This window comes from Melozone crissalis, unplaced genomic scaffold (genome assembly GCF_028551555.1).
Source record: "Melozone crissalis strain CALT ecotype California unplaced genomic scaffold, PUWL_Pcris_2 ptg000005l_1, whole genome shotgun sequence".
NCBI lineage: Eukaryota > Metazoa > Chordata > Aves > Passeriformes > Passerellidae > Melozone > Melozone crissalis.
The window spans coordinates 264,268-278,370 of record NW_026535783.1 but is presented as its reverse complement, the minus strand read 5'-3'; the positions used below and the strand labels follow the sequence as shown (position 1 = coordinate 278,370).

Below are 14,103 nucleotides of genomic sequence, written 5' to 3'. Positions count from 1 at the left end.
TCTGAAGAGAAACCACTGGTGAGAATCCCATTGGTTTCCAGGCCCTGGCTGCTGCTCATCCTCACAGAAAATACAGGACTGGGGTCTTGCAGTGAAGGTTTAGAGCCCACACACAGTAATCTCTTTTCCAGAGCACCTACTGTCCTCTGTAATTTGTGTTTGGGAAACTAAAGCTTGCCAATATTCCGTGATTTAAAGATTTCTTCCTCCTAAAAGGAAAGCATTTGCAAATGAAAGCAAGCCTTGATGTCCACACAGGGATTTGAAATGCTCAGCAGGTATTCCAAGAAGGGAAAATATGAAAAAATTGAGAGGAGAGGAAGGGAGGGGAGATGACACAATAATACCAAGAGGGAGAAAGAATAACTGACAATTTTTCTTGCACAAATCCAAATCTGTTATTTTATGAACACGTTAAGTATACTTGAAATATGTTTAGATTCTCATTGTACTCAAGAAATACAAAGATGTCCTTTATAGTGTAATTTACAGTACACCTTAATGCACTTAAACTACGATTTTTCTCCAATTGGATAGATCTAGTGAAATACACAGATCCTAACAGGTTGAGAAAAAACTGAAGAGAATTTATACATCACAGTGTTTGATTCCTCCTTTTTCAACAATACCAGTTTTAAAGGCATAAATTGCCAGTATTTTAAATTAATTTCTCCAAACTACTACTTATAAGAAGCAGGAATCAAATACATAATCTGATAGCTAAGCAAGGAAAATAGCTCACCAGGACTTCTGTCACACCTTGTACAGATACACCTTGTAGGTGAATTGCACACCTACTAATATGGTAGGGAATCACTTTCAGAAATTGTTTTTCTTACATTAAGGCTACAGAAATGATGCATTGCATTTCCAGTGTACTTGAAATACCTGAAGGAACACCCGAGCTGAGATGGGGAAAAATCATGTGGCACTCAGAATTCTGAGATTACTTACAAGATAACTCTTAATGTTTCTATTACATAAGGCACATCAGAAGCCAGCTATTTCTAAAATGGGCTTCCAAGAAATCCATTCAAGTGCCCACTCTCGGGTCCTGAAGTACATAGACATTAAGTGATAGAAGGGATATGAGAGTCATTACTTTCACACTGACCCAGGGATTAATCATTTCATCTTCCTCTCTCCTCAGCTGGTGGAATTGCCTGGGAAACAACCTGAACTCTCAGTGACCTTTGCTAACCAAACAACACATCCTCAGTGGTTTGGAGCAAAGTAGCTACTCAGACCTTGAACCAAGATAGCTTGGACAGCACAAAGAGCTCTACCAACTGCATTTCTCTCAGTTAGCATGCCGTGAAAAGTTTTGGTTAGCACAAGCTTCTCCAGCTTTTTTTTTTCAACTTTTACTAAACTTATAATGAACTCACAGGCCTGACCAGGGAAATGCAGCCACAGGAAATGGGGGAGACAAATAACAGCATCTCTTCCACCATCCTAATTAGCAACAGTGCTGCATCTAAGGTGGAATTTGTTAAGCTCTTACCCTCCCTGTTTACAAACTTAAGCAAAAGGCAAGGGAAAAAAAAAACCCACAGCCTGTCACATTACTGTAAAAAAAGAGACTGCTAGCACTCAAATAATTGTTTATCAAAGGCTATTTAGTCTATTTAATTGCCAGTCCTGAAGAAAAAGAAAAAAAAAAGAAAGAGCTTGCTGGATTTCCATTATTTATTATATGTGGAGTGACTCGCTGAAGCACTTGGAAAGATTTACTTCCCAGTGGTCACCTACTTAGATCAAGCACTAAATCACTGCCTCTGCGGCTGGTGTTTGTTTAGGTGGCAGCAGCTGAGCTGGACCAGCCTCGCCGGCCCCTCGCCGGGGTCTCCGTGTGTGTGTGTGGCCCGGCCGGGGCTGCAGCTGGATCCGCACACAATTCCCACTGTGCTCCACAGACATTGTTATTCCAGGGCCCTTCCCGACACGCCAGGCACGGCTCCCACCTGTCCTGAGGGAGGTAAATCGCAAACACGCCGGGATTCTCACCCAGTGCGCCGGGATTCTCACAAAAACACATCGGGATTTTCACTGAACCCATCGGGATTTTCACCAAAGGCATGGGGATTTTTAAAGGCACAGCTTCTCAGGCTCATCTGCACATCCTGAGGCACAGCCTCAGTGTTTCTAAAGCTCAGGCATCACTATCTCTCCCGACCAACACTTCAAGATAAATAAGTAGTAAAACCCTTATGAACATTCCTTAAGATAAATTATTTTTCTTATTCTCCTACTTCTAAGAATTACAGGCAGACAGGGCACTACAAAACAAACGTGTTACACAGTGCTCCCTCTAAATCAGACAGGAATTCTTCATGGCTTGGGGAAGTTTTCCATCCATTCAAAACCCAAACCACCAGCACTCATCCCTTACATAAACCTTACATCCCTTACATAAAGCTTACATACACATCATTATGATATACTGACTATTATAAACACATTTTAAATTATATGAAGATACAGGTTTGGTTTCATTCCATCAAAGCAGTGCAGGAGTAGGTGTAAGATCCTTTTACAGTTCATGGAAGGAACCTCTTTGCTCATTACCTGAACAACGGGTGAATCAAACACCTTGTTAAGGCATCAAATGTACTACACTGGCAATACAGATAATTACAGTGCATTTTTCATTCCAGTCCCTTTCAAAGCAAGGGGCACAATGGGGCTGCCACCAATTCCGCCAGAAAACACCTGGGCAGTAAAACAAATTTCCATATCAGAAAGCATTTCCCAGTAATATGCCTATGTTTTCCTTTGCTTAACATCACCCCACTATTTTCATCTGCACTCCTACAGACCACCCAACACAGTTTTGGCACATCATTAGACTTCATGGAAGCAGAGCTTTAGCAAGATGCTACAAAGAAGGTAAAACTTATTTCAAATACCACGGTTTGGTACAACCATGAAAACAACAAATCAGGATCTAGATCAGAGATTTGCCAGTCATTAGTCCCACGTGGGATGGAGAACTATGACAGAGCTCAGCTCTGGAAATCACTGGGCACAGGTGACTGCTGGTGACCAGCATCATGTTCTAGGCAGGTCCCACTAAAAATAATTAAAATAATCAAATTTGTGTATATAAGCATGCATATGTTTCTAAAAAATAAGGCAAGGCATGTTATTGATTTTCTAAGACTACAAAATTAACTCTCAGGCACCCATATACCAATTTCATGAAAAGATTTTGCAGTAACTTTTACTTACATGGATTAATAAGCATTTTATACTGCTAAGTGTAACAATGCATTTCAGAAGTTTTTCCATTTTTTTTAAACTAAAAACTGTTAATTATTAAACTGATAATAGATAAGCACTGAGTTTAAGTTGTGTTTAAGCCGCAGAGGAGTTTCTCTAGGCTTCCTCTGCACTAAATTTACATTTAGCTGAATATCAGCCCTCTGGATGTACAGAGCCCAGGAAGATTAATTTCCTAATGTGGTGCTGAAAGAGAGAGATCACAAATACTTCCACAGAGAGTTTGCAAAATGTTTGGAACATATTCTATTACACACCTGAAAGCTATTTCTAATATTTAATTCTATTATTTAATTCTCTACAACTGCTTTGGCAATTTTATTTGTAGGCATTAGTTTCGCACAGGAGAAAAAAAAAGTGCATTTTCATCTAAGAAATCCTATCTTATCTAAAAACATTCTTTCAACACCCAAAGTTTAAAGCATATATAGGAATCAAGGTTCTTTATATTTTCAATTTCTTTGCCCAGATTATTATTTTCCCAAATTGACATAAAGTTGTTTTCATACAAGTTAAATTTCTCATAAGCCTTAATTGATGCAAACATTTATGAGGTGACCCCACAAACACAAGGATGTTTTTACTTAATAAAAATACAGAATGTATTTAATCCGGCTTGCATTTAGAACATGTGTGACACAGAGCAGAAACAAAAAACAAAACAAAACAAAACAAAAAAAAAGGTATTCTTAATCTTACAGCTCTCAATTTCTGAGTACAGTTTGGTCCTCAACTTTCAACATCTTTGTGGACAATCAAACAGCTCACAAGGTGTAGGGTCAGTATGGCCTTGGGTAAATTCACAGAAATACCTACAATGCAGACTGGTAGACTTACATGCCCTAACTTTTGGCTCCTCAAGTGCGAAACTCACATGACATTTCCTATACTGCACAAGAAAAAGGGCATGTAAAAGAATTTTAAAAAAATAAGTACTGGGATATTCACCTTAAAGTTATCTTCTTCTTCAGAAAAGTTTTAACACAGCAAAGCACAACCTGAAACATCCAGAAGTGCCTACAGATACAGATAATACTGGTTTCTTTCCTGTTTTAAGAGGGTCCTTTCCTTTGCAGCCAAGCAAGCAGCATGGAACCACTTTCCCATTTGCAATTTAATGCAACAATTTCAGCCTTAACTTCCAAAATATCTGAAGTAGTTGAAAAGTTAATTTTAAAACTATGTTTTAGCATTTGAAAATAATCTTGCCTGAATTTTATTTTTTTTTCTAATTTAGGTGAGTAGTACACAGAGAGGATAAAGAAACAAGGAAAACAAGAGTGCACAGGAGGATACAATTTGAAAAGGGCAGCATCCACCCTAAACCACTCACTTTCTTTCTAGTTTGGCCCATGCAAGAGCTCACAACACTCATTCAATGTGGAGTGAGTATCACACAATCTGATTTTAAAGACCATAATAAAATACAAAAATGTATTTCATTCTCATGGTTTAACAGTTAAATTTAAACATTTATCTACTTACAGAGCCGTCTTTCAGGTTCCTTTCATAGGAGAAGTGACAGGCCTTATTCTGCTCATCCCTCGAAATCACAAAGTTGTATTTGCCAGCTGACTCTTCTCCAGCTATCAGTGCTTTCCTCAGCTCTTCCACATATTTTTCTTTGTCCATTTCTATGTCAGCAGCCTCCCTAGAAATATCTGATTCAGACACTACCAGAAAAAAACATGTGAGGAACAAATATCCATATGTGTGGGAACATGTGCATTATGCATTATATACAAAGCACTGATTAATATACATTTACATATATATATATATATATATAAAAAAACTGTATTTATATATTTACTATACATATATATATACACATAGTGCAAGACATATATATCCTAAAGTGTGTATATATATATATATATATATTGATATATATAATTTTAAAAAATATTTACATATATATATGTATATACAGACACACACTGACTAGATGACCTTAAAGTTCCATTCCAACCCAAGGCATTCTATAATTCTGTGATTCCATGGAATATTAGAAGATTATTTTTCCCTTGAACACGCATTGGTGTGTCGTTTCCACTAGTTGAAATGTAGCAGGAATACTGGGGTTTTCAGAAGTTCTGTCTCCTTTTTTCCTCATCTGAAAATTGATTATTTCCTTATTGCTACTGATCCACAAATCTAGTTGCCTAAAATCACCCAAAACAGTACACAGTGAAATGTGGAATCCCTTGCAGCAAAAAGACAAAAAGGAGTAGAAAAAGGAAAGTCTAAAGTATTTATAAAGGAAGCACTTGTCTGGAACAGTAATTTCAAAACTGAGAAGATAAACTTCTAATAACAGTAAGAAAGTAATAAAAAGATACTAAAATACTGCAACAGAGCACTGTGGGTTTGTTGGGTTTTGGGGTTTTTTCCCTGTATATGCTGCATGTTCCTTTATGATTTAAAACCAGTAGAACTGATCAATCATTAGGGAAATATGATATGCATAAATCCTCACAGATGTATTTCTTTAACCCAATACCAAGGTAACACACTAGATTACATTGTGTATTTGTGTGCTTCTCCTCCCCTCCAACATTCACTGTTTTCCCTCTCTCCCTAAACATGACTCCTAACACATTTCATCATCACATTAAACATACAAAACCCATAAAAGACAACTCCATCAGCAGCTCTCACTCTCTCCCTGGTAGGTCTTGCCAAGGAAAATAATCCACAGCATGAGAAACCCAAAAGGGATTTCCCACAGCAGGAATATTCTGACCAGTGCTTTCCCTCCCTCCAGGTTTTGCATTTAAAATGGAAGCAGTCTCGGAAATGATGTGATAACTTCAGAAAGTGACCAAAATGTTTTGTTGAACGAAAGCACAGATCAGTACAGTAGGAAAGCCTCATGCACAACAACCTCAACCGCAATGATATTATTCAAGGGACTGAATAGAAGAAATTCAGTAAGAATTCAGAAATTCAGTAAGAATAGAAATAGAAATTCAGTAATAATTTATTAGAAAGGGATCAGATTCTTCCAGAAGAGAAAAAAACTTTCCTTTGGATGAGCACCCAATGCTCACAGCAGAACTACTGTGGGCTTCTTTCTTTCCTTGTTAATGGAGTGAGGTCATCCTGCTTTCACTGCCCCTCTGTTTTGAGAAATCATTATCCTCCATTCTACCAGATGCAGGAACTCAACAAAATGAGAACTGTGTCCACCTATTTTTTCTATACTCTACCAGCTACAGTGGCAAAGCCTTCACTTGCAGAAATAAGAATCATCTTTTTGTGAATTCTAAACTGGGGATTTTTGAAGTCACCTAAGAATGAGAAGATCCTTCAAACAGAAAAAAACAATATTTGTTGGTGTTAACAACCTTTTTTTTTGGTTTTCAAAATAACTTGACTTTAGTCCTGTCAAGGCAAGAAAGAAAAATCTTTCATTTCCAGGAATCAGTATTGTAATACATGTATGTGCTTCGTGCAGGAAGCCCTGATTAATGGAGCATTTGAAATGCTAACAGGAATATGGAAGAGCAGATTTAATTTATGTGCTGATTTTAATTTACATTTATCTAATCTCAGACCTGTATGAAAGCTTGGCTTGTGCAGGAACTGAGGAAGAACAACACCCACTGGGTAAGGAGAAGGAAGGAGGAAAGGAGCTACATAGATACTTCTTATCATTCAGACAAGGAGTCCAGAAAATAGCTTTGCCTACAATTTGCTTAAAATATATAATTCTCTTCTCCCTCTGAAATATTTTTGGTACTGAGAGAAGGGATTTTGATCAAGTATTTGACACTTCTCAAGGAACACACAAATCTAACTGGGCGTGAATGAGAGAATCGTGCACATATGCAAAGACCCATCCTCTTATGGAGGTTTCAGAGGGGGGTAAAAATCCCACAGGCTGAGTTTTTCCTACTGATAATTTATTGTCCCTTTTCCTTCCCAAAAATTCACTTCACCACAAAATTCAGCTACCTTTGTCTATTTGAATTCCATGAAAATATTTTAAAAACATCTGCAATTAAAGGCTTTATCGACTCCAATTTGCAAATGGAACTTGTGTACACATTTGTTCGAGAATCTGGAGAACACACAAAAGCGTTACTTCAGCATCACTCCAAGAAATTATACATTCTTGAGAAAGAACAAAACATTGCATATCCATGTGCTGAATGGATTAGTTTTAGCTTTGACACACAATCTCTCCAGATTTCAAAGTTCTCTGGCCACATCCCAGAAGATCATGAACCCCACCTCCTCCATCACTGGGGACAAAACGCCCCTGGAATTTCCACACAAGCTGTAGGACACAGCTTAGAAAGTGTTTTAAAAGGAGCAATTAAGAGCAGCAATAATTTAAATTAATGCATTTTCATTTCCATTACCTGTCCCAGTCCAGGCACACTGACAGTCACTGAGAAGTAAACCAAAGCCAGTGCCTAAATCCTTTTCCCATGACACCTGTAGAAAATAGGTTGCTTCTGGATCAGAAACTGGATGAATTCTGTTCAAAGTCTTCTCCATCTTCCCAACACCTGTTTAAAAAGCAAGATAATCTTGTTATAACCACTGGGGTGATTAACAGCTTTGCATACCTAGCTTGGGGGTTGTGTGTGTGGGGAATATACAAATACAAGCATGCTTGTAATTCTATTCTACTTTCCTCCCCAAATTCACTTTGTCAGAGAACTGGTGATACTTGCAAACAGGAAACTGGACTATAATACGTAAGGTTTCAGTGCCAACAATTAAAAATATTTGAATGGTCTCAAATTAAGAAGCTGTCAGGAAGCTGGGGGACAGGAAATTACTACACACAAGCTCTTCCCCATGTTTTTAACTCAATGCCTGCTATCACCCAAAGTACAGAATATTTAACATAATTCAAAATAATCAATATTCATCTGGAAGACTGCCACAGGAAAGCTGCTACTAAGCTTCACAGCAAAGCAGAGGGTGCAGCAAATGCCAGCAACCCAACGTAAGTATCTTAAGCACTGGATTCTGCAGAGAACAAAATTCATGATGTTACAGGGAATATTTTTGCTCTATGGGAAAGCAACTTGGCAAGTTGTGCTTGACTTAAGATCTTCTCAAGAATCCCATGTATTTATACATAACCTAAGTGAAGTGACCTAGAAAAGGCTACATGGTCACTCACAGACTAAAAATAGCATATAGAAGGAAGAAAAACCCAGATGAGGCATTTAAATTTAAACTACATGCACTGAGTACAATGGTGCTTGGGCAGGGATTAAATGCTCTGTGGAGGTTTCCATCTGAAGTGCAGCAGTAAATAATCATGACCAGGATCAGTTCAGGCCCTGAGGGGACTCTGCTCTCCAAGCAGGAGCAGAAGGAAGCTTTTTATTTACTCCTGGACATGGAGAAATAAATCTAGGTACAGATTTAACTACCTTGGCTTCCCCAAAAATTGGCATGTTAAGGTTAGGAGAAGCAGCTTTAACTGCAGTTGACTGAACTATTCCTAAGCCTTGCTCAACTCTGCACTCAGTACCATTTCAAAATGCCTCTCCCTTGCCCAGACAAGTGGATAGCATTCAAAAGCAGCAAAATATATGAATTTAGGCGTTGGTTTTCAAGCATAAAGCTTTAGTATTTACATCTCTAAACCACCATGGCGTTTACTATTACAGATGTCATACTCCACCTTTCTATTCCCTGAAAATGCAACAGAAATGAAAACGTTACCAAAACACACATTGAAAAATTCATCTCAGTTAAAAAAAAAAAAAAAGAAAGAAAAGTTTTCTAGTTCTATCACCAACCAGCTGGCCATTTCTGAAAATCTACAGTGTGTCTGTGCACCTGTAAGCAAGAACAAAAAAATTAAATATTTGGGTGTGGACAGCTAGAACAACACCTTTGCAATTAGTGACTCCAGAAATTAAGGCATTTTAAATATTTGTGGGGCACTAACTGCCTGGCCATGGGTCAGTAATGAGCACAGAGCAGGAAACACAAGCAATGCATGCTCAAGCACACAGGCATGCACTCTCCTCTGCCTGCCAGATTCCCTTTTGCTGCTTGTTAATTATGATAAAACACAGTCTCTCGTGAAATATTTTCAAAGAATTGCTCCTCTGAAAGACAACGTTTTTAAAAATATTTCAATTAAAGACTGTAAAGCAGTACCCGACAACCCGAACGGACAGCACATAGGGTACTGATGCATATATGTGTAGTTCACCAGGAAGGTTTTGCTTGTTTTATGTGATTTTTATCACAAAGTGGAGCAGCATTCAGTGAAAAATACCTGCACTAGAGGCTTTCTTATCAACCCAGACTTTTTATAACAAAAAACAAATCAAGAGAATTACAGTTTTTATTTATGTAACGATGAAGCGAATGAAGTGTGAGTCAGAAAAAAGCGAGGTCAAGAGTAGCAGAGGAAAGAAGCCTGTTTATTTATTTAAAGATGCACTAACAAGGTCTCTGAGGCTTGAGACTAAATTCATTTGATATAGTGATGCTAGTTTCCCATGCTCACATCAGTATTTCATTACAGTGATGTAGCACAGCTAAAAACGAAAGTTCTGTTTAGACAGCACTATTGGTACCCCTGTGGTAAAACACAACCTCAACAGAACGAGGAGACACAACCAAGAATAATACCCTGAACTTCAAAACAAATGGAAAACACAGTTTTCCTGCTTTTACACATTTTATTGTGCAGCTCTGAAAAACAGCATTTTCAAAGGAAGCATAAAATGAAGACGCTTTTTCTCGCAGCTTTCATCTCCTCCACCGTGCTCACTGTCCTTTTAAAAGGAGTGTATTACTTATTAGTCCACGTTTAGGATGTGTCTCTGGAAGAGCTCAGCCAGACTCCATCTCCAAAGCACTCAACTCCTCCAACCCATCAGCAAAAGCTCAAGGACTCCTGGCTGTGTACAATGCCTATTATATGCTTCTCTTCAAGAGGAGGGGAAAACCACCTCCATGAAAATTAGTCTGACCTACACAGCACAAGAAGACATCACTGCAAACAGTAATGTTGTACCTTACTGCTTTTTTGAAAGCAAAACAACTGCAACAACAACTAACTAAAAATCCAAATCCCTTTTCCCCTTATCCCTTTTATGTCCTGAGAACAGATACTTGACTGCAGTGTTCAGTAAATGGATAAACCACACACAGTTCAAGCATAAACACAGCAAAACAGAGCAAAGGAGTTCCCTACTTATTTAACAACTACCAGTTACCACTAAAGAAATTGAAAATACAGACAATAAACGAGGGCGTATTCCTTATTCATTCACTATAAGGTGACTGCATGCACTTCATTCATTCTAAAGGCAAATCTTAATAAAGATGTACAGCACTGTATTTCCAAAAAAAGATGCATTGCTCTGTATTTCAAGACATGAAATAAAACAATCTCCTCAAACTAACCTGTCTCAGTGCACCCACCTACTCATTAAATTCATCACCCCATCAGCTTCCAGTGTGTCAAGCTTATGTACCATTCACAATACTTCTGCCAGATAAAAATTTCATTATAAAAGAAAGACAAAACTATAAAAGAGGTGAAACCTTATTTTCTCTTTCACATCTTTGGGGTATAAAGGTAGGAACTGTGTTTCTGCTCAGAAACGTTAAAACAGCCCCCTGAATTTTTGAAGTGTCACTATTCAGCAGTCCAGCTGTTGGTGAAGCTTGTTAAAACAAAGTAAAATACAATCATTGCACAAAAGTAGACTGCATTTTTATTGCTACCCAAACTACTGGAAGCAGCCTCTCATTATGGCAGCCTAAAAAGCCCCTCAGAGTCCACCAGAGCAGAGGAGCACCCTCAAGTGCCATTCAGCACCCAGCCCCTGTGGGCTCTCCCCATTCACCACCTCCACAAAATGAGAGCAGTCGGCTCCTTCTCCCTGCCCAGGCTGTGACAAAGCAAGGCCGCAGAAAAGTTTAGGGGTTGGGGCCACAGAAAGGCAGTGTTCCGTCCCTCTCCACGCCAGGGCCCCGGGGCCAGCCTGCAGGTGGGGACAGCAGGGTCCCACCCCTAATGTGTAAATCTGAGGCTTTATTGAGGCCTCCGAACAGTCGGGGATTGAGCTGTTTATCTTTAGCACTTTGTCCCCGTGCTCTTTGGCTCCCGGGAGCGCCATTAGGCAGTGTTTCCCTCTGAGGAGGAATCGGCTGCTGGCTGGTGCCTCTGCCCTCGGAACAAACGGCGCACACAGGCCCTTCTGAATGAACAAGACACTCTTAAAATGGGCCCACAAAGAATTTTGTATGTTGTTTTGGATAGCACCAGGCATACACCAAAAGCCAAATCTTTCAGGCTGCTCCAACACAGCATCATTGATAATATTCTGAACTTCACCACTTCATTTTTTTCTTTTTTTTCCCCCTGCAGACTAATGGCTTTTATTTTTTTTTCCCCAAATTGGTCGGACTGCAGGTGCTCCAAACCTCAGCAGCTATGCTTGGAAGGCTACTTACAGACCAGAAAGAGCCACTATGTCTTTGAAATGAAGCAATTAACCTAAGTGCTTTCTTGCTGAGGAAAAATGGGAGCTATCCACAGGGAGTTCAGAACAGAAGACCACACACTGCTATTATAGTCTGCAGTTTGCTTCCTTCTGACACTGCCCAAACTACAGATCATAACCTAATAATCAGAAGAAAGTTAATAGTAAATTCATAATCAAGGAAGAGGTACTATTCAGGAGATGCTACATGTTCTCATAAGTAGATAATTGGAGATTTAAACCAGCCAAGAAAAGCTCAAGATTGCTTTTAAAGATTAAAACTAGCTATTACCACATTTTCTAACACAAGGAAATAAGATAATGCCTATATTTATGCATATTTCCAATGATATATTTCATACAAATTGATATTCTCTCGTGTTAATTTAAAATTCCATTAACTCCTATACTTCAGGAGTAAGAACATTAAAATACCTGACAAAAACCTCAACTCTCACTCCATTAATCTTAGAACTACTACTGATCCAATAGGGAGTTCCTCTTTTCTCATTTCTTTTTGGAGGAACATGACTGGGCCAACAAACATGAAGACAAATAACACAGCATCTTTCCTGTCCCATCTCACAATAATCCTCCCACTCTTCTGGCCACAATACTTGTTTGACAATGAAGCACGGTTCAATAATAACCTTCATGTGGAACTTACAGATAAATCTGGAAGCCAAAGAAGAAAAAAAAATTAGAAAGAGCTTTGTTCCCTAATGCAATTTAGGGGGCTAAGACATTTTTGTATTACATGCACCCTGAGTAATATTTACTTGCTCTTTTGTTTAACTTTACTCTGTATTAAAAGCACGTGGGTTACAATTTCGCCAATAATGCAATTTTGTCTTGGAGATAAAAGAAATGAAACAAAAACTAGCACTTGGATATGAGGAAGAGACTGAATGATTTTCTAACTTTGCGCAGAGGGGTCAGTGGGCCATTTAAGAAATTCAGTGCTCCGTGGCAACATTTGATGAGGAGATCATGGGCCCAAGCGCAGAGACGAGGCTCACATGGCTCCCATTTGCACTGCTGCCTTCCCACTGCTTCATGGCAGCCACAGCACGATTGGAAACACGCACATGCTTTTTGTGCAATTGTGTGTGTCCCCCCGAAAAAACAGAAACCCCAAACCAAAAAACCAAAAACAAATTAGTTCTGAGCTTGTCAGGCTCCATGGGGACAACAGTATATGGAAGATTTGCCACAGGAGATCTGGAATCCACGATAAGGAACAACCCTTGTCAGGCTTATTTACTACAGTCACCAGCTGAAAAATGAGGAGAAACAGAAGGAAGCAGACAGTCAACAACCTTTATAGTAGGAATCTTACTAACAAGCCTTGATCTTAATTGTAGCCTGGAGGCAAAGCCCACCCTGGTGTCTTTCATCCCATTGAAGTCTCAGGCCTAACCCACTACCCACTGCAGGCATCCAGCCTTGCCAAGCTCACTTACAGCCATCTACATTAAGCTGTAATAAGGTTAAAAAAAAAAAGCCTTCAGTGTATTAAAATAAACACCAAAGTGGGCAATTATACTAGTATATACTAGCAAGTAAGCAGACAGATTTATAAAAGGGGCAGACCCTTTTTTTCTCACCCTTTTTGTAACAATTCTTCCCAAAACTGACAGCAAATCCTCACTTTCCAAGATGCACGGATAAGACAGCTTACACTAACTGAATGTTACAAACATGCAAAAGAATAAAATAAAAATAAAAATGAGTCATGCAACTGTCATGTTTCCTGGTGAAAAAGTGAATTTTAGTAGTGAGGTTTTCCCAAAAAGTGCATGTGGAAGGCAGCAAAGATCAAAGGCAACAACCAGCCCAGTCCGCAGAGGATAGATCTGGGATGAAAAGTCAGCAAGGCGTGTCTCAGAGACCCAGACTCCCTTTCTCTGCTGCTCCTGGAAGATGCAAGTCCCAACAAATACTTTATAATTCCAACTTGGCACCGGGACACCCTGGCTTTACAAGGTCCTACCAAAGCCAGTGGTGGCACAGTGCCTTCACTTGAAAACCACAGGGGTACTTATTAAGAAAAATAATTCACTTCCTCCTCAAAAAAATGAAAAAAAAAAAAAAAAAAAGACACACATTCCAAATATATATAATTTTCCACGTAATTCCTCTGAAAAGACAGCACTAAAATTGCTGTATGTTTTGCAGATATAAAACAGAAAAAGGAAGTTGTGCCAGCCACAACCTTTGAGCCCAATGTATACAGTCAGTGAGAACAAAGATTTGGGAATTCCAAGTCTCTTAGTCATATTTTTAAAAGCATCTCTGCAGTTTTCAGTACCTTAGTATCATCCCTTGGAGGACA

The 14,103-nt window shown here is 38.9% G+C and overlaps 1 protein-coding gene across 1 annotated transcript in view; it reads right to left on the bottom strand.

Moving 5' to 3' along the window:
• The window catches only part of XRCC4 (X-ray repair cross complementing 4), a 132,744-nt gene extending 119,278 nt beyond the window's left edge, over positions 1-13,466 (bottom strand). The window contains exons 1-3 of the mRNA XM_054283768.1: positions 13,376-13,466; positions 7,653-7,802; positions 4,768-4,955 (exon numbers count right to left, since the gene is read on the bottom strand). Coding sequence (XP_054139743.1) covers positions 4,768-4,955; positions 7,653-7,791 — 327 coding nt within the window. The 5' untranslated portion in view covers positions 7,792-7,802; positions 13,376-13,466. The remainder of the gene's footprint in view (positions 1-4,767; positions 4,956-7,652; positions 7,803-13,375) is intronic.
• Positions 13,467-14,103: the final 637 nt, after the last annotated feature.